This window comes from Taudactylus pleione, unplaced genomic scaffold (genome assembly GCF_031769625.1).
Source record: "Taudactylus pleione unplaced genomic scaffold, aTauple2 ptg000073l, whole genome shotgun sequence".
Classification (NCBI taxonomy): domain Eukaryota; kingdom Metazoa; phylum Chordata; class Amphibia; order Anura; family Myobatrachidae; genus Taudactylus; species Taudactylus pleione.
Window position 1 is genome coordinate 1,582,388 of NW_028284475.1, and position 20,951 is coordinate 1,603,338.

At 46.6% G+C, this 20,951-nt stretch overlaps 1 protein-coding gene across 2 annotated transcripts in view; it reads left to right on the top strand.

Moving 5' to 3' along the window:
* ARHGEF2 (Rho/Rac guanine nucleotide exchange factor 2) overlaps positions 1 to 20,951 on the top strand; it is a 174,993-nt gene that overhangs the window by 73,906 nt on the left and 80,136 nt on the right. For both annotated transcript variants that reach the window (XM_088467547.1, XM_088467548.1), the window contains exons 6-7: positions 12,444 to 12,483; positions 14,697 to 14,826. In XM_088467547.1, the coding sequence (XP_088323673.1) occupies positions 12,444 to 12,483; positions 14,697 to 14,826 (170 nt within the window). The remainder of the gene's footprint in view (positions 1 to 12,443; positions 12,484 to 14,696; positions 14,827 to 20,951) is intronic.

Consider the following 20,951-nt stretch of genomic DNA (forward strand, 5'->3'; position numbering starts at 1 on the left):
TAATAACCGGATGGTGAGTGGAGTGCAGAATGGTTATTAGGTGTAGTAGCTGATACCCTGATATAATAACCTGATGATGAGTACAGTACAGAATGGTTATTAGGTGTAGTAGCTGATACCCTGATATAATAACCTGATGGTGAGTGGAGTACAGAATGGTTATTAGGTGTAGTAGCTGATCCCCTGATATAATAACCTGATGGTGAGTGGAGTACAGAATGGTTATTAGGTGTAGTAGCTGTTACCCTGATATAATAACCTGATGGTGAGTACAGTACAGAATGGTTATTAGGTGTAGTAGCTGATCCCCTGATATAATAACCTGATGGTGAGTGGAGTACAGAATGGTTATTAGGTGTAGTAGCTGATACCCTGATATAATAACCTGATGGTGAGTGGAGTACAGAATGGTTATTAGGTGTAGTAGCTGATACCCTGATATAATAACCTGATGGTGAGTGGAGTACAGAATGGTTATTAGGTGTAGTAGCTGATACCCTGATATAATAACCTGATGGTGAGTGGAGTGCAGAATGGTTATTAGGTGTAGTAGCTGATACCCTGATATAATAACCTGATGGTGAGTGGAGTGCAGAATGGTTATTAGGTGTAGTAGCTGATACCCTGATATAATAACCTGATGGTGAGTGGAGTACAGAATGGTTATTAGGTGTAGTAGCTGATACCCTGATATAATAACCTGATGGTGAGTGGAGTGCAGAATGGTTATTAGGTGTAGTAGCTGATACCCTGATATAATAACCTGATGGTGAGTGGAGTGCAGAATGGTTATTAGGTGTAGTAGCTGATACCCTGATATAATAACCTGATGGTGAGTGGAGTACAGAATGGTTATTAGGTGTAGTAGCTGATACCCTGATATAATAACCTGATGGTGAGTGGAGTGCAGAATGGTTATTAGGTGTAATAGCTGATACCCTGATATAATAACCTGATGGTGAGTGGAGTACAGAATGGTTATTAGGTGTAGTAGCTGATCCCCTGATATAATAACCTGATGGTGAGTGGAGTACAGAATGGTTATTAGGTGTAGTAGCTGATACCCTGATATAATAACCGGATGGTGAGTGGAGTACAGAATGGTTATTAGGTATAGTAGCTGATACCCTGATATAATAACCTGATGGTGAGTGGAGTACAGAATGGTTATTAGGTATAGTAGCTGATACGCTGATATAATAACCTGATGGTGAGAACAGTACAGAATGGTTATTAGGTGTAGTAGCTGATACCCTGATATAATAACCTGATGGTGAGAACAGTACAGAATGGTTATTAGGTGTAGTAGCTGATACCCTGATATAATAACCGGATGGTGAGTGGAGTGCAGAATGGTTATTAGGTGTAGTAGCTGATACCCTGATATAATAACCTGATGATGAGTACAGTACAGAATGGTTATTAGGTGTAGTAGCTGATACCCTGATATAATAACCTGATGGTGAGTGGATTACAGAATGGTTATTAGGTGTAGTAGCTGATACCCTGATATAATAACTTGATGATGAGTACAGTACAGAATGGTTATTGGGTGTAGTAGCTGATACCCTGATATAATAACCGGATGGTGAGTGGAGTACAGAATGGTTATTAGGTGTAGTAGCTGATCCCCTGATATAATAACCTGATGGTGAGTGGAGTACAGAATGGTTATTAGGTGTAGTAGCTGATACCCTGATATAATAACCTGATGGTGAGTGGAGTACAGAATGGTTATTAGGTGTAGTAGCTGATCCCCTGATATAATAACCTGATGATGAGTGGAGTACAGAATGGTTATTAGGTGTAGTAGCTGATACCCTGATATAATAACCTGATGGTGAGTGGAGTGCAGAATGGTTATTAGGTGTAGTAGCTGATACCCTGATATAATAACCTGATGGTGAGTGGAGTGCAGAATGGTTATTAGGTGTAGTAGCTGATCCCCTGATATAATAACCTGATGGTGAGTGGAGTACAGAATGGTTATTAGGTGTAGTAGCTGATACCCTGATATAATAACCGGATGGTGAGTGGAGTACAGAATGGTTATTAGGTATAGTAGCTGATACCCTGATATAATAACCTGATGGTGAGTACAGTACAGAATGGTTATTAGGTGTAGTAGCTGATACCCTGATATAATAACCTGATGGTGAGTGGAGTACAGAATGGTTATTAGGTGTAGTAGCTGATCCCCTGATATAATAACCTGATGGTGAGTGGAGTACAGAATGGTTATTAGGTGTAGTAGCTGATACGCTGATATAATAACCTGATGGTGAGAACAGTACAGAATGGTTATTAGGTGTAGTAGCTGATACCCTGATATAATAACCGGATGGTGAGTGGAGTACAGAATGGTTATTAGGTGTAGTAGCTGATACCCTGATATAATAACCTGATGGTGAGTGGAGTGCAGAATGGTTATTAGGTGTAGTAGCTGATACCCTGATATAATAACCTGATGATGAGTACAGTACAGAATGGTTATTAGGTGTAGTAGCTGATACCCTGATATAATAACCTGATGGTGAGTACAGTACAGAATGGTTATTAGGTGTAGTAGCTGATACCCTGATATAATAACCTGATGGTGAGTGGAGTACAGAATGGTTATTAGGTGTAGTAGCTGATACCCTGATATAATAACCTGATGATGAGTACAGTACAGAATGGTTATTAGGTGTAGTAGCTGATACCCTGATATAATAACCTGATGGTGAGTACAGTACAGAATGGTTATTGGGTGTAGTAGCTGATACCCTGATATAATAACCTGATGGTGAGTGGAGTACAGAATGGTTATTAGGTGTAGTAGCTGATACCCTGATATAATAACCTGATGGTGAGTACAGTACACAATGGTTATTAGGTGTAGTAGCTGATACCCTGATATAATAACCTGATGATGAGTGGATATACTGTAGAGGACATACTCCGGCAATGAGCAGATATAGGGATTATCGCTGTAGTTCATTTGCTAGTTCTCTTTGATCCAGTTTGGGGACACACTGGAACACTTGGGGTAAAGTGCAGCATTAGAAGTTTGGGCTCTCATATGATTACCTCCAGTTCCAGCTCTTCCCCCTCTGTACTGGGAAGCTTATCGTGAAGAGATTGTTTTTGGATGTCTTGGTTAAAGTGCGCACCGTAGCTGTATTTACCAGCCAATGCTTCTCTTTTTCAAAGTTTTTTTGATTTTACATTTTAACCAGTTTTCATCTGTATCTCTCACCTGTGACTGTGGTTGCCTGAACAGGGCCGAGGTGCCAATACCATCTGCCCGCTCCCACCATGGGATGGGATTACTAGGTCACTGCTGGCATATGAGCCAGGCTCTGGACCCTGCATTGGAAGCACAACTATAATGTAAAGGAGGGTAACTGTGCTTTAGTGCGATCGGCACAGGAGGGGGTTACAAGTTTCCTGGGATAGAGGAAGGTAATGCACAGCCTGCCTGTCATTAGGCACAGAGAGGCTGTCATTTCGTGCTATGCCCTGGTAGGAGGGGGCATCCCTATGGCACCTCCATTCTGCAAAGCCCTCCAGGAGGGACACGGGTGCCATCCATGGCAGCAGCAAGCACTAGTTGCTCTCCATCCCACATGACTGCAGTCCTCTCTGCAGGGAAGTAGCGGACAGAGGGTTTGGGGTGCTGGATCTCCCTGTTCGCAGCTCCACATCTAATTGGCTTGTGCACTGCGTCTGTCCTCTCCTTTCTTCCCTCTTTCTTACTATGTCTGGGAAAGGATTTATGTCTAGGGCCTATATTTGGGGAGGGTCTTTCCCTGTTCCAGGTGCTCTTCTAAATTGCCCTGTGCTAAGTCTAGCTCAGGCGCTGTATGTCAGATATGTCAGAGCCAGTCTGGGCAAAGACTTTGGGCAAAGTTATAGCAGAGCTCATGCAACTCAACGCAAGCTCTAGGATGTCATGCCGGTACTCCGGTACCTTTGCCCCTTGCAAGGGAGACACAGGAAGCTACTCTTCCTCTGCTTGGCTTCTTGACCACAGCTATGTGGGTAGGAGGACCTGCAATGTGAAGCATGGTAGGTATTTAGCAAGTATTCCGTGAATTGGGAATCTGAGCCTAAGGTGGATGCTCCCATAGCTCGCCTATCTAGGACCATCACCATGTAGATCAGACCTGGCCAACCTGTGGCTTTACAGCTGTTCTGAAACTACAAGTCCTAGCATTGTCTCTGTACACTGTTACCTTAAGGGATAGCCCAGCAATATAGCCCCAGCCATCCTTCAGTCTTCATGGTGGCAGGGGCCCTCCATATTAGCTTTGCCTTGGGGGAAGCTGCCATTGATGCAGGACTTACTGAGGCTAGGTGGTATATTTACAAAAGGTCGATTTTAATTGCATCGAGGCATGGACTCCACAAGACTACTGAAGGTGTCCTGTGGTATCTGGCTCCAAGACGTTAGCAGCAGGTCCTGTAAGACCTGTAGGTTGCGAGGTGGGGCCTCCATGGCTCAGACTTATTATTCCAGCACATCCCACAAATGTTTGATCAGATGGAGTTCTGGGGAATTTGGAGGCCGATTCAATGCCTTGAACTCTGTCACGTTCCTCAAACTATTCCTGAACAATATTGCAGTGTGGCGGCCGGGCGCGTGATCCTGCTGAATGCGGCCATTCCCAGCAGGCAATGCTGTTGCAATGAAGGGGTGTACTTGGTCTACAACAATGTTTAGGTAGGTGGTACATGTTAAAGTACCATCCACACGAATGCCAGTGCCCAGTCTTTGCCAGTAGACCATTGCCCAAAGCATAACGCTGCCTCTGCCGGCTGCTTTCTTCCCATAGTGCATCCTGGTGCCTTCTCTTCCCCAGGTACATGACGCACCTGGCCTTTCACATTATGTAAAATATAAATGCTCCATGGTCCAGTTCTGATGCATATATGCCAATTGTAGGCACTTTTGGCAGTGAACAGGGGTCAGCATGGGCTCTCATCTCTGGTCTGCGTTTACGCAGCTCCATACGCAGAAAGCTGTGATGATGCACTTTGTGTTTTGACACCTTTCTATCATAATCAGCATTAACTTTTTCAGCAATCTGTGCTACAGTAGCCCCTTCACTTTTGGTAGGTACCAACCACTGCTTACTGGGAACACCCCACAAGACCTGGCATTTTGGAGATGCTTTGCCCCAGTTGCCTCGCCATCACAATTTGGCTCTTTTCGAAGTCTCTCGCTTCCAACACATCAACTTCAAGAACTGACTGTTCACTTGCTGCCTAATATCTCCCACCCCTTGTCTGGTGCCATTGTAACGAGATAATCATTGTTATTTACTTCACCCATCAGTGCTTTTAATGTTATATGCTGATGGGTGTACAGTATTTCCTGGTGTAAAATGGAAACGTTTCTCTTTGTTTGGACCGGTTACTGCTAAGAAGGTCTCGGCTCTTAAAGGCTTTGTTTCAGATCTCTTTCAGAGGACGCTGCCTCTTCTGTCTGAAGTCTGTGCAGCCTCCATAAACCCCCCTGCCTATTGTTAGCATCTCAGCCTGGTGTTTACGGGCCTGCAGCCACCCTCCTTTCAATCTCGTTGGATCTGGTGGAGTTGAAGTTCCATACTTAGAAGGTGACTATGTTGAGGCCGTTCCTGAACTGGTTATGACACGCTCTTGCAGACCGGTGAGCGCCTTTTGGTTGGACAGGCATGGGGATTCAGCTGAAGGGCCGTGCAGCTCGCAGCCACCTGGTCTGTGGTACATACCTGCACAAACTTCTACAGTGCAAAGCTAGGTTTGTATGTAAGATACTGTGCACTGCAACGCTGCAGAATTCCCTCCTGTATGGGCAGCTTTGTCCCCGCTGTTCTAGTGTCCCCTTATTACAGGACAGAGAGTGGGATTATTACACTGGCATTAAATCTTCATCTCTGAGTACACTGGGGGGCACTGGACGCCCCCCCTCCCTTTATTCTCTCATTCTTGCTGCTGTTCTTTTTGGCTAACATCCCCTCCCTCTTCTCCTGTACTCCTGGTTCTGTCATCTGGACTTTGGGCCTGATTCAGAGCCACTCATAAGCGGCCGCTCGTTCGCTCTGAGCGATGTTCGCACAACTGCGCATGCGTATGGGTCGTAATGCGCATGCGTAAACCAGTTATTGCGGTCGGAAATCGTGCGCTCGTAAAACAGCGAGGGGCTGCTAATTTGATTGACAGAATGTACCGTTTGTGGGTGGTAACGGGAAGGTGCTTGAAAACGGGGGGTGGAGATCCGAACGCAGGCGTGCCAACCGGTCAAAAGGGAGTTTAATGGGAGTGTATAATTAGTAAAGGAGCGTCATCGACCACGTCACTCGGTTGTCTTTTAGCCTGAACTGCTCGCAGTGATAGCGGGAACTAAATCCTACCACAAGCACTGCGAGCAGTTCAGATGCCTTTCGATGTTCCCGATTAATCTAATAAATAGCAGAGATGACGTGTGATGCGAACGGCCAGGGGGCGTCTTTACAAAATAGCGAGCGCATTTTTCGTTCGCTTGCTCAGACATAGAGGCGTCAACAAACCGCAAAGAGCGAGCGCTCAATTTAAATAGCCGGCCCCTTTTTTGGAACGACCGTCCGCAAATAGCGTCCGGCTCTGAATCAGGCCCTTTGTTAGCTCTTGGAGGTGATTTTAAGGGGTCGATTCTATCAGACGCAAGTTCCCTCGCAGCGTAAGTACGTATGCCGCAATTACAGCACCTCCGGACTTGCAGATATTTTTTTTTTGCAGCCTCACTACAAAATCCGCAAGATGGGGGCCGTGCCGCTGCCAGCGATTCTACCCCATTGCGACAGCGAATCTCGTCCCCCTCGCGGCTAACAGGAATTGACTCCTAAAGGTGGAAGCTTCTAGTGTTGCATTCTATACTCAGTGTCCCAATGTCCCCCGATGAATGATTGATGTGATGAAGTATGACGGTAATAACAATAGTACAACTCTTTATAGCATTGTATAATAGGTATAACAGTACATGGTCTTAGTACAATGGTGCTGCTGTTGTGTAAAGGAAGCTTGTGTGTGTGCACGTCCTGTTGGAAATGAAGGGACTTTACCACCCACATGAAATGCTCACCCCCCATATCAGGATGCACATTTTACCTTTAGAAGCAGAGACGCACAACCACAGAGAGCAGCGAGGTCCCTCTTCCGTCCAGCGTATAACCAGCGTAGGGGTGTGATAGCTCCTGTGTACTGGATTAATAGCTGGAGAGGGAATTTATTCGCACATTAAACATGATCATATAGATCAGATATAAATATTTGAGAACTCACGAAGAACCATATGCTCAATAAATATTAGACAATGGCAAAGACACTTGGGCCTGATCCATCGGTGGATCGCAGTTGCAACCGCATACGCAGATCAGTCGAGGGTGCGTACAGCGCATGTATATACATCGCAGTGTGCGAGTTAGCATTGCGATCGCCTACGCTGATACAAAGCCATCGCAGAGGGAGTGACGTCAGGTCAGTGTTTGGGAGTGGCGCAGAGGGAGTGACGTCAGGTCAGTGTTTGGGAGTGGCGCAGAGGGAGTGACGTCAGGTCAGTGTTTGGGAGTGGCGCAGAGGGAGTGACGTCAGGTCAGTGTTTGGGAGTGGTTGAAGAAATACAGGCGTGTCTGTCCGTGTGAACGCCGTTACTTGGGTGTACATAAATCAGCCACTGTGACGGCATACGCAGCTTGTGTACTCACAGCGTGCAGCAAGGATTGCAATCTCTGAGTAAGGTCAGATCTGTTGTAATTGTGCGTGATGGGCCGATGTTACTCCATGGTACCGATGTATACGCAGGAGTGCACGGTATCACGGATGTGCGAAAGCGGTAGTGGGTCTCTATCCTGGCTTTGGGCGTCTCTATACTAACTTTGCGATTGCAGTCATTAGCGATCGGTTCCGTAGTGAATCAGGCCTACTATCATAAATATGGCAAAGCACAGTGAGTAACCACAAGTAGGTAGGTTTTAGAGTACTAACTAGTATTCACATAGTCACTCTGTACAGTAATGATACACAGTCCAGGAATGACCAGCAGGCAAGGCTATAGGCCCTCATTCAGTGGCGGTCGCAAGAAGCGACCGCTCGCTCTGAATGAGGGCGGCCGCTTGTTTCTTTAAGTGCGGCCTCCTGGTCACTAGCTACGCTGTGGGTTACCACCCACAGCTTTAGCGACCGACCAGGTTGATGGTCGCGATGGTCAAGACCATTGCGGTTTGCAACGAGACCCTAAGGTTGGGTCTCGGCAACCGCAAGCCCCAGGGAGCTTCCTGCTCTGATCGAGCCGCCCCTTTTGTAGTGAGCTCCGGAGCGAGAGAAATTCTCTCTCGCTTTGGGGCTTGCACACGCGCAGTGCGGCCGCTGCACAGGGCATAAACATCGACCCGGTTGCGAGCGCTCAGCACTTGCGACCGGGTCTGAATGAGGACCATAGTCAGTGAAGCCCAAATAACTGTTGGTCAGATGCATGACAAGGCTACAGCAACAAGCATAGGCGAGAGAGAAACGTGATCCAAAGACCTGTCCAATATATTCAGTAGACAACTGTTGTTAGCAAGCAGACGAGAATGGCAGTAACCGGACCAGGTCGCTACTCCGTAATTCAATATGGGTGCACACATGAGAGTAGTCTAAACGACATCCGGAGGTTAGAAACTGATTTCTCATTTAAATGTTTGCAGGGTGTGCACAAGTGGAGGCTTATAGAACAATCACCTAGCATTGACTGTTAGTTAAGGTCTCACTATAAGTGTTAGGAGACGTGGCTCCAATCACCCACAGATTAATTGGTAGTGCACATGCAGATACTTTTACCCCACTGTGGGATCTGGAAACCCGACTTAGCCTATGGGCAATACTCCGGAATCTCTGAGAGTCATATCACAAAGCCAATCTGTCAAAGTAAGTGGCACGAGTACTGAATAAGCCCTTAAATAGAACAAAACATATAGCAGACTGTGACATATAGGCTGCATTCTCATGTACCTCTCTGAGTGCAGTGATGTCATCTCCGGGGGTTCCATAGATCGGAAAGAACCTCTCGGTCTAGTAATATATAGAGAGGCTGTGTACACCGCCCCTGTCATTAATAATATATAAGCTGAGGGGCTGACACATGCTTTTTTTATTGTTAGGAAAGTGGTATATTGCAATATAATTACATCTTAAATAACCTTCAGCATGATAAACACATTGCCGAGAATCATCCAACAAAACAATTCTAATATTTGCAGTATATAAATCCAAATATAAATTGCAGTTGCGCACACAAGAAGTAGCTACAAACACTGTTACATATTTAGTTAGTCATAATTACCTTTATTATTACCTTTAACATTAACATTAACGGGCCGTCTCATAGTTGTAGTATGCGTCAAAGTCATAATCAGGATCAAAATTAAAATCAAAAGGGAGGACCATTATCAAGTACTTCCAAATGAAACCATGACGTTAGTTGGAAACATCTCCGTAAAGAATCTTTAAGTGATGGGGATAATGTATGAATATAAGGTAACCATGTACCAAAAACTTTTCAGTAAGGTTTTCTTTATTGGTGGACGTCTCTGTCCAGTCCATTGTAAACAGAAATATTATTCTAGGATGTAATAATGTGAGGGTAGGTGGGTTAGGTTCAATCCATTGTGAGAGAATGGTTTTCTTGGCAGCTGCAGTCGATTTGGTCAGAAGTAACTTATTCCCTTTTGTCAGGCCCTGTGAATGTGTTTGTGGTTATATTCCAGAAAGCCCAATCTTTAGAGATCACAAAAGCAATTTTTAGAATCTCTTTTATATAGCTATTAAGTTCATCCCAGAATACCTGTACACGTGGACAATCCCACAGGCAGTGTACTGGCTGACACATGCTTATTCTATGTGTATATATATAATCCAGTGCTTGGTAAAAGTAATCTCTAATAAAGTACGCTTTAAGTACCCTATAAAGCTGGGGCCCAGTGCAGACCCTTGTAAACCGCGGCAGCTGTAGACCAACCCCAAAAGCTACTTTACATGTTCTCCTTAATTGTCCTAATACGTGAGCAGCGGAAGCCAAAATTGTCACTCCTGTCCTAAGGCCGGCAGTGACCAAAGGCCTACAGCTTCACAAGGGAGCAAGCGTCTGTTACATATGGATGAAAGTGCTTTCTCCTTGTAAGAGTCACTTCATTCTATGTTCCCCCTGGGTGGGGTAGGTACACGATCAGTCAATCGCTATCCCAGGGATCGTAGTGGTTGTCCTATGGTGAGAACATCTGAAGACCCCGTTTTGACCCTTGTGACTTCACATTTGTTGAAGCTTTTTTTTAACCTCCTGTAAGAGAAGTCACACAGTTACCGCCAAGCTTAGATAACAAACGGGAACAGAGACGACCGCATAACAGGCGTCAGTCAGGAGGACACTGCAGAAGGTACAACCACCTTTACATGTGGCCAGTTTGGAAGTTGTAGGGTTTATGGGTTAGGTCAGAAACCCAGTCTTGGTAATTATAGTACCATCAGCATTTGCATACTGGAGGGTGGATGGTACCTGGAAGCCGGACTCCTGCGAGGCCCACCATCAGATGCCAATGTTTGTGTCCTAGCTTAGACTATGCTAAATCTATCTCTTACCTCAGTGATTCCCTTCACCTCTGCTTCCCAAAATACTTCATTAATTAATACGGTTGCCATGGAAAAGGGGTATATTTTGTCCCCTTTTGAATACTTGTTTCCCATAGCAACCATATAAATGGCATGAGATTACCCTCACCCAGGGCTCTCACTATCCGCCCCCTGGGTTACCCTCAGTGCACTATGGTGGGTCCGAAACCCATGTTGTGTTTTGTATCTGTGCTGGTATATTTAATTCTGTTGTCAGTGTCACCTGGTGTGGATGATGGAAAAGATCACTGAGAGGCACTGCAAAAATCTCACTACCTACCAGCAAATGCCAATTTAGGATTCTGTCCAGAGAGTCACCTTACAATATTGTCTATCTGAATGCTATTAGGAATAGACATTAGCCTCAGTCTCCACCAGAGGGCGTGCTCCCCCCACAGTCTCCATGCCAGGTATCGCATGTGAGTTAGCATGCATCTGTGAAGACCCCAGTAATAATGTAATACAATTATCCTTCTCGCTGACACCAAAATGCCAAAGTCTCCTGTCCGTCGCCACCAGGAGACCTCTCCCAGATAACTAGCCTACCCATTTTCCATATTACGTTGTAAGCTCTACAAAGCGGCTTCCTCCCGTCTTCTTTCTCGTGGTTTGCTGCTGTTCTTAATATTTTCACAATGTTTTCACGGATTGTGAAGCTTCATGTTTTCTTCCCTGATCTTCATGATGAAGCTTGAAAACTTTTCAGTCTCTGGCAAATATTTTTTTTTTAAATTTTGAAATAGAAACACAGGACCCGATTCAGTAAGGAGCGCTCTTGCGATCTCCGCTCCGTAATCGCACGCAGATCCACTGCAAAATGATGCTAATGATTGCAATCGCAAAGCGATCGCAGCCTAACATAAGGACGCCCACATTCCCTTACGCACATCCCTAATACTTTGTTGAATAGCAAAACCATCGAGTACCATTGGTCCCACACGCAGAATTACAGCGGCCCTGACCTTACTCAGGAATAGCTAAATTCATTGCACGCAGTGGGAGCTCAAGCTGCGTATCTATCGCTATGGCTAATTTATGCACGCCAATGCAACGGCGTTGACACGCCAGCGTTTCTCCGATAACCACCCACAAACGGCACTTCCTGTCAATCCCTCTACAATGGCAGTCTCAGCGATCGTAGTCCTGATCGCAGTGGCCGGTGCACGCGCACTGCGATTCATGCGCAGTACGCAATCGGCCGATTGCGTGCGTATTAGCAACTGCGATTTTTGCTGAATCAGGCCCACAGTTTCTTTTAATTGCGCGCTGGTGGACTTGGTTAACTATTGGACCTTTGAAGATCACGGCAGCAACGGAGATATCTTACAACGAGTAAAATATTTGTGTGAATGGCGCGAATACGTTTTATATAAAGCACTGCCGTGCGCCCACCTGTGGGAGTGTAACTTTACTGCTATTTAATATTTTATTGGATTAATATACTATTTTAATGACTGTATTGAAAAGTAATAGTCATATTTTTATTTATTTATATGACATGATATGCTCAGTCCTTTTCTGGGAATATATAGTGACTGAGCCAATCCAGTGAAATGAGGGTATATTGCTGTAAATTACAGGCGCGGTACGATGTGCGGCCTCGCTACATAGCAGAATTAGCATAATGTAAAATAGCAGCAGCTGTCCGAGATTCTCATCTGACGCCCTGCGTGGATTAATGGCAGACAGAAGCGTTCTCTGGGCCCCCAGCTCAGGTGCGATAGTGACCTGCTTTATCCTGTAAGCTGCTGGTCTCAGGTGTCTGAGTGGCTAAAACCTTCCACTTTATCTCTCCGCAGATGCGTCTCTGTACTCTAACGGAAGACACCTGTGCAACAGGTAAGTGTCTGATCTTCTTACACACCTGAGCCAGCCTGTGTCCCGCTGTGATGTCCTGCTGATCCCCCTGCTGGCCTGGGCTTGGCAGCTCCGCCTGTATAATTACTATATTTTATACAACATAGTCATTTATTGTTATGATTTATAAATTTATGGGGTCCAATATACATTATACAGGTGTGATAAGTTGCATTTTGCGTATTGTATTTGTGCTCTGACATCCTGATAGTTGTATCAGTTGTAGATGTATACCTGTGTACGACACTGACTACACTCTGGGCCTGATTCAGAGCTGAGCGCTCTGACCAGAGCGCTCTCTCTGAAGCAGGGCCCTCCTACCTTTTTTTGGAGCGTCCTCATGGACGCTCGCATAGCTGTGGGTTACCACCCACAGCTATAGCGAGCGTCCATGATGATGGTCGCGATGGTCTTGACCATCGCGACCATCGGGCTTGCGACGGAGACCCTGCGGAAGGGTCTCACTGCCGCAAGCCCTGGAGTGATTTTGGCTCTATCAGACCCAAAATCACTCCCACTGACATCACTAGTGATGTCAGTGGGGCTGGCTTGAGACGGTAGGCGTTCCCATGGGAACGCCTCCGTCTGGCAGGCACGCCCACCAAAGGGGGCGTGCTTTCAATCAACATCGACAGCACGCCCCCTTTGGTGCGAGACCCGGAGCGATGGTGAGCCCGTCGCTCGCCGGGTCTCGCGCATGCGCACGACGGAGCTCCCTCCGTCGTGCGCATGCGCAGTGGGGAACATCGACCCGCTTGCGAGCGTCCTGCCGCTCGCGAGCGGGTCTGAATGACCCCCTCTGTCCCATTAACAATAAAAGATAATATAATAATAATAATCATAATAATTAAAAAAAATATATATATAAAAAAGCCATTATAGGTCAGCCAGATATTTGGCTCATTATAAGTCTAGAGGAGGCTCGTCCAGCTTCTTGTGTGGTGCATGCGGCTCATTAAATGTAATAAGCAAGATGGACGTTTTCTGACTCTCTTATCAGGGCAGCCAGGTTCCCAACACACTGGCTACATCACCAGCATGAAGGGATGTATTTTATGTGTGACATAATGTGTACTGGGGTGTCTGTGACATAATGTGTACTGGGGTGTCTGTGACATAATGTGTACTGGGGTGTCTATGTGGTATAATGTGTACTGGGGTGTCTGTGACATAATGTGTACTGGGGTGTCTGTGACATAATGTGTACTGGGGTGTCTGTGACATAATGTGTACTGGGGTGTCTATGTGGTATAATGTGTACTGGGGTGTCTGTGACATAATGTGTACTGGGGTGTCTGTGACATAATGTGTACTGGGGTGTCTGTGACATAATGTGTACTGGGGTGTCTGTGACATAATGTGTACTGGGGTGTCTGTGACATAATGTGTACTGGGGTGTCTGTGACATAATGTGTACTGGGGTGTCTGTGACATAATGTGTACTGGGGTGTCTGTGTGGCATAATGTGTACTGGGGGTGTCTGTGTGACATAATGTGTACTGGGGTGTCTGTGTGACATAATGTGTACTGGGGTGTCTGTGTGACATAATGTGTACTGGGGGTGTCTGTGTGGTATAATGTGAGCTGGGATGTCTGTGTGACATAATGTGTACTGGGGTGTGTGGCATAATGTGTACTGGCTGATTTGTGTGACATTATGTACTGGGGGTGTCTGTGTGGTATAATGTGAGCTGGGGTGTCTGTGTGGCATAATGTGTACTGGGGTGTATGTGTGGTATGTGTACTGGGGTGTCTGTGTGGCATAATGAGAGCTGGGGACACTGCAGTGTGTGTAACGTGTGGTGCTGGGAGTATTTACACATGATACTTTTTAGTAACATCACCTCCATATCTGATTGACAATGTTATTGTTAGGGGCCCGCACATAACTTAATCTTGCCCTTAAGAGCGTCCTGGTCCTCACCTGTTACCATGTATGTATAATGCCCCAGTCTGGCAGGGTGGGTGGGAATGACTGGTGTCCTGAAGCTCAAGGATTAGAAGATCCTGTCCCATCCTGTCAGACCCAATCCCTGTCTCAATTAGCACTTGGCCCTGCTCTCCCCGGTCATGAGAGAGAGATCTCTGTTTTTCTGGCCTATCTGCGTTCAGCCCATCGTGTTCCCTAAGTCAGGGGCAGGTGTTAACCCTTTTCACACAGCCCTGGGCCACCAACATCTCCGTGTCCTCCTCAGGTTGAGCGCGCAGAGCTGTGGCGACATCGATACACTGGAAACAGATGAGAAGGAGAACCGGAATCAAGAGACGACCCCGTTCGGGAGGACCCTGAGCTTCATCAAAAAGATGGCCGGGGGGAAGAGTAAGGTAAGACACATGTAACGTGAATAGGGACGTAGGTGCCTGTGTAACGCCACAACGCTACTGTAGGACAGAGAACGGCCTTCTTGGGGGTGTTCTGGAAAGGTGAAGAACAGAAATGACGTCTGCCAATCAGAGGTGAGCGCGGGTTTGGTAGCGGATAAGGTGTTGTCACACTCACATAAACGGTATAGACTTAAGCTGGGTACACATTATGGGGCAGATGTACTAAGTTCTGGAGAGTGATAAACTACCAGCCAGTCAGCTCCCAACTGTCATTTTTCAAACAGCCTGAAACATGACAGTTAGGAACTGAGTGGCTGGTAGTTTATCACTTTCCTGAGCTTAGTACATCTCCCCCTATATCATGTATCTTACGGTATGTAGTTCCAACGCAGATCAGAATGATGAATCGTACACAACGTATACCGTGTACGACCGATCCGTCAGTAATGATTGTTGTTCATCGTATCGTCCCATCTGCTGCTCTGCACGGCATTGGACAATGCATTGACTGACGCGGTGCAGTTCCGTGCAGCTTGTAACCATACATGGCGCCGTTGTACACTGGATTGCGCAGTGTGTATGGCGCTCGCAATGTGTCATTACATCACAGCTTTTTCATCGCTGGGTCGTACCATCTTATGTATATGTATATGTTTCATGCATGGCTACTAACATCCGTTTTGTTTTATTGATCAAAGTCAGTGACTTGGGGATGTGGGATGAACTTTCACAAAAACATAAAAAAAAATATGGCAGCATGCGATGAGCTACTTGTGAATTACTTATTTGTTACTGTTTCAAAGGCAGATTAGATTGGATGGGCTATGTGGCTGTTACCTGCTGTCAGATTCTATGTTTCTAAATAAGAGTTTTACTGACCTTTATAGTAGCCAACACAGTGTAGCTGTGCTACTGACCCTGGAATAGGAGTACCACCATTCTTATAAGTTAAATTGTAAAAAAAAAAAAAAAAAAAGATTGATATTCCCCCTGTGGTTATTACACTGTGGGGCTCATACAGAGGGCCCGATTTAGCTAGGATCGCAACTGAGATTACGCACGCAATTGGCCGATTGTTGAGTTCTGCGCATGCATCGCAGTGTGCGTGTGCGAACTAGCCACTGCGATCTGGACTGCGCAGACCCATCGCAGAGTGATTGACAGGAAGTGCCGTTTGTGGTAGGTGACGATGGGTGGTCGGCGAAACACAGACGTGCCAGTGCGTTGAACCGCGATGCAGGGGCGTGCATAAATTATCCACTGCGATGCCGTATGCAGCCTGAGGACTCCTAGCGTGCGCTGAGGTTAGCAATCCCCGAAAAAGGTCAGAGCTTGTGTAAGTGTATGTGAGGCTGCGATGGTACTCACTGTTATCGATGGTTTAGCAGTCTTGCTAAGGATTACAGATGTGTGTAAGGTAAGGTGGGCGTCGTTATATTGTGCTGCGACGGCAATGGATTAGCATATGATCGCAGTTAGACTGTTTGCGTAATGGCAGCAGCGATCCTTGCTGAATCAGGTTCAGAATTTGATGTATGTGTGATTTATTTATTTCTTTCATGTAAAATGTTCATCTCCATACTACACATGGGCACAATAATGACTTTGCTTGTGTGTGTTTACAGATTTGGTTGTATTGTATCTGACACTGAAGACTCCCTACGGTTAGAGAGGGAGAACGTGGGTGGGTGGGGCGAGGAAGTGTAGGGACACATTTACACAAATGTAATCTAGTATCTTAAACGGTATCTCCTTTGAATGATGGTTAATAAAAACCCGATCATTTTAATTTAAGACTTCTGCCTAAAATTTTCTGCTTAAAATTCAGAAAGGCACTGTTGGTCAGTTGTCACAGACTGATACTATTTAGCAAAATCTGCGATCATGGAGACAAACCGTGGAAAGGTTGCTAAGAGATGTCAGTCCTTAACAGCTTGTCTCTGCCTAATGCCTGCATCATTGCATTTCCGAGTTTTCAGCAGGACATTTCTGGCAGGAATTCTATTTCAAGTATGGGGATTTATTCCAGGTAGCAGCATAATGATTTACCATTAAGTTCTTTCTATTTTACTTCATTCCACACTATTGCACACCCTCTTCACGACTGATGCTGAAAGAGAATATAATGAAATCTTGTTGTGTGACCATGTATCCTGTAATCAGTGTTACAAGGTAAAGATCAGTATTTGTATTGGTTTGAATTCGCCGTAGGCCCAGTGTCTCTACAAGAGCCTTGTACAGCAGCCATGTCTTATTCGTTATTGCGATGGCTTTGCTGCAGGGTCACTGAGCTATAGACGGTACTGTCGGGTAATTGGGACAATACAGCTATTTTTTGGTTTAAAGTACATTAAAATTCTAAAGACAATAATTTTTTTGCAGCCAATTAGATACTTTACAAATGAATTGGCCACAAATGGCAGCGTACAGATGTCCTCATTCACCTAGCGTTTTCTGCACCGTATGGTGGGAGAGGCACAGGTAGCGATTCCTGGTACCACATACTTATTCCTGCAATTTGTGTATTGTGCACATTGTAGTCGCATGCAGAGCCCCCTGTAGTATCTTGGGTACTTAGCATTTAGTATTTCTGTTGCAAAGGAATTGATATAAAGTCGCAGATGAAGCATGGCGATACGTGGCGCGAGGCTGGACGCGAGTCGCTCGTATCTTTCTTTTGCCTTTTTGCCCAGATTAATAATTGAGGACCTGATTCAGGGATGGACACTACAGGGGGGGAAAGGTCTCTGAATCTCAGGCCCTGAGCTGCTCACAGAAGTATCTATATTGTGAAGCAGTCTCTGGTGCAAAGTCCACGTTGCGCCCAATAGTCCCGTTGTGTTGATTGCTGCATGAGGACACTTCTGTATGTGGGCTCAAAAAAATGAATGTGATAAATCCGGTCGGATGGTGATGATTGCGTCTTCTCAAGGGTGCTGTCGCCAGTGACCGCACTAGTTCAGCCGTCTCTTGCGTTTGGCCATATACGGCAGATGTATGGTGACCCTGTCTACATGTGTCTTAGGGGTCTATTTACTAAGCAGTGTTAGGAGACAGAGTAAAAAGTAATACGGTGACAGCCAATCAGCTCCCAGCTGTCATCTCACAGGCTGTGTTTGAAAAATGACAGTTGGGAGCTGATTGGCTGGTACCTTATCACTTTTCACTCTGTCTCCTAACACTGCTTAGTAACTAGACCCCTAGTCCCAGAAACACATAAGCCCGGAAAATCAGCAGCCGCCATTTATACGAGATGGATACGAGGCGCAAGAAAATGATGGCAATATACAGCAATTGTTCCCGGCAACCTCGGAGACGCATGTTTTGTTGCACAATGGATCTCTGTACCACCCTATGGATCTCTGTACCACCCTACGGATCTCTGTACCACCCTGTGGATCTCTGTACCACCCTGTGAGTCTCTGTACCACCCTACGGATCTCTGTACCACCCTGTGGATCTCTGTACCACCCTGTGAGTCTCTGTACCACCCTACGGATCTCTGTACCACCCTACGGATCTCTGTACCACCCTACGGATCTCTGTACCACCCTGTGGGTCTCTGTACCACCCTATGGATCTCTGTACCACCCTACAGATCTCTGTACCACCCTGTGGGTCTCTGTACCACCCTGTGGGTCTCTGTACCACCCTATGGATCTCTGTACCACCCTGTGGGTCTCTGTACCACCCTATGGATCTCTGTACCACCCTATGGATCTCTGTACCACCCTGTGGATCTCTGTACCACCCTATGGATCTCTGTACCACCTTATGGATCTCTGTACCACCTTATGGATCTCTGTACCACCCTGTGGATCTCTGTACCACCCTGTGGATCTCTGTACCACCCTGTGAGTCTCTGTACCACCCTACGGATCTCTGTACCACCCTATGGATCTCTGTACCACCCTATGGATCTCTGTACCACCCTACGAGTCTCTGTACCACCCTATGGATCTCTGTACCACCCTACGGATCTCTGTACCACCCTACGGATCTCTGTACCACCCTGTGGGTCTCTGTACCACCCTGTGGGTCTCTGTACCACCCTGTGGGTCTCTGTACCACCCTGTGGATCTCTGTACCACCCTATGGATCTCTGTACCACCCTATGGATTTCTACGCTGCACGGCTGCTAAAAAAACCAAGCTTTTGGGGAGTAGAATTAATAGGGATTTTGCTGCACATTAGATCACCTGTACGCCCTAACCTGCGTTATCACTGTACAATTTTGATGGTCGTCTATTAGAACCAACTTCCCATAATCCCCCATCACAGATACCATGTTACTGTAACAGTACTGAACACTGTCATGGGCCGGCTGCTGGATTTGAACGCTAGAGGTTGCTGTGTGGTGGTCTGGCCTGCTGGCGGCCCCTCTCCTGTGCAGAGCGATTGGGGGAGCGTTGCATCAGCCTGTACACACAGACATGTGGCATTTCCTGCCAGCCGGCTCTTCCTTCTCAGGCAGGGAGGCCCATTACTCACACACACAGAGACTCCGATTACTGAGGCTTGTGTAATGAGCGTGCCATGCTGGGAAATGAGCACCGGGCACTGGCCTGCCCTCTCCTGTACTCCTGAATAATGAGCAAAAGCCAGCCCGGGATTATCGTGGCAGAAGTATAAAAGTTTTCTGAGTTTGCTCAGTTATGGTCCAAGTGGCCCGTTTCTGTGGCAAACTCCTGCGGCTGCTGTGTACCCGTCTGTCTATCCTGATTATCCGCCCATCTTCATGCGAGTGGATGGATAGCCACCCCATCATTAGCAACAGCACTTACACCCACCTCATGCCAGGGGCAAAAGGCATCAGGAGCAGGCACCCCTTCTGCGTCCACATGCTACGAATGAGCAGAGAGTCCCCATTTGGACTTGCGACCTAGAACCAGGTCCTTGGTCAGCCAGACTAATATTCAGCCGACCAATAAATTCATTGAGAGCTTGTGGCACCACTAAGGCACAGAGTGCCTCATGCCTCAGTATTGTCACCAGTTCAGAGGTGGCTGGATGTCTGTGTAGGTTGCCTGGAGTGTGTGTAAGCGACGGGAACACGGTCAGTAGCTGCTTTACCCACTTGTATAGATATTCTCTGTGACTGGCCAGGAAAATATGGGCACACATCCAGAATTCCCCCAGCAGGGTCGCACCCAAAGGCACCTGACCGCATAGCACTCACTCTATCGCTGAGGTTCCCGAACACAGCTCAAGGCACAGTCCAGGTTTTAAGGATATCCATGTTTGAACACAGGTGACTTAATTAGTACCTCAGTTAATTTGATTTAACCAGCTGTGCTTAACCATAGCTATCCTTTAAAACCTGGACTGTTAGGGTGCTTTGTGGCTATAGGGGCTGGTTCACATCCGCACGTAATTGCCGATGTTTAGACCGAGAGATTGTTAGCCACTGCGCATCGCGAAAGCTGCACTGAGCACGTGTGGCGATTTATTTACGATTACGCTCGCACAGAGGATCCACTCACAAAGTGAGTGACAGGTAGTCAGCGTTTGGTGGCGGTAACGGGGGGCGGCTAGACAAGCGCAGGCGTGTCGGAACCGTTCAGAAGCCGTTTCATGGGCATGTATAAATTGGTCATTGAGATCGCCTGCGCAGTATGACAGCTCTCTGCATGTTGGCTGGTCAGACTTGCTGCATGGCAGCGATGTTACCGATGTTTACGCTGGTGCACGTTGTCGGATGGATATGAGAAGGAAGCATTGGGCGTCCCTATGCTCGGTTACGCTTCGGAGACATTCGCATATTGTCGCTATTGCAATCCATGATAGATGGCATTAGCGCCCGGCCCAGAGTTTAGGAACCGGATTCTGGAAAACAAAAGCACTTTGCAATATGACAATAACTAATACATGGTCATACGCATTCGGTACGCATGGCCGGCAGTACAAATCCCAGCAGCGGCAGCCCGACAGAGGAGGAAATCCCAATCGTCCTAAAGGTAAGTATAAACTAATCTAATTCTACCCCCTAACCCTAACCCCCCCTCCCCTAGCCTGACCCTAACCTCCCGGGGGGGTGCCTAACTCTAAGTCCTCCCCCGGGAGCCCTAAACCTAACCCTCCCCGCGGCTGTCGGCGCCCGGCATCCCTTCGATCCGGGTGCCGGT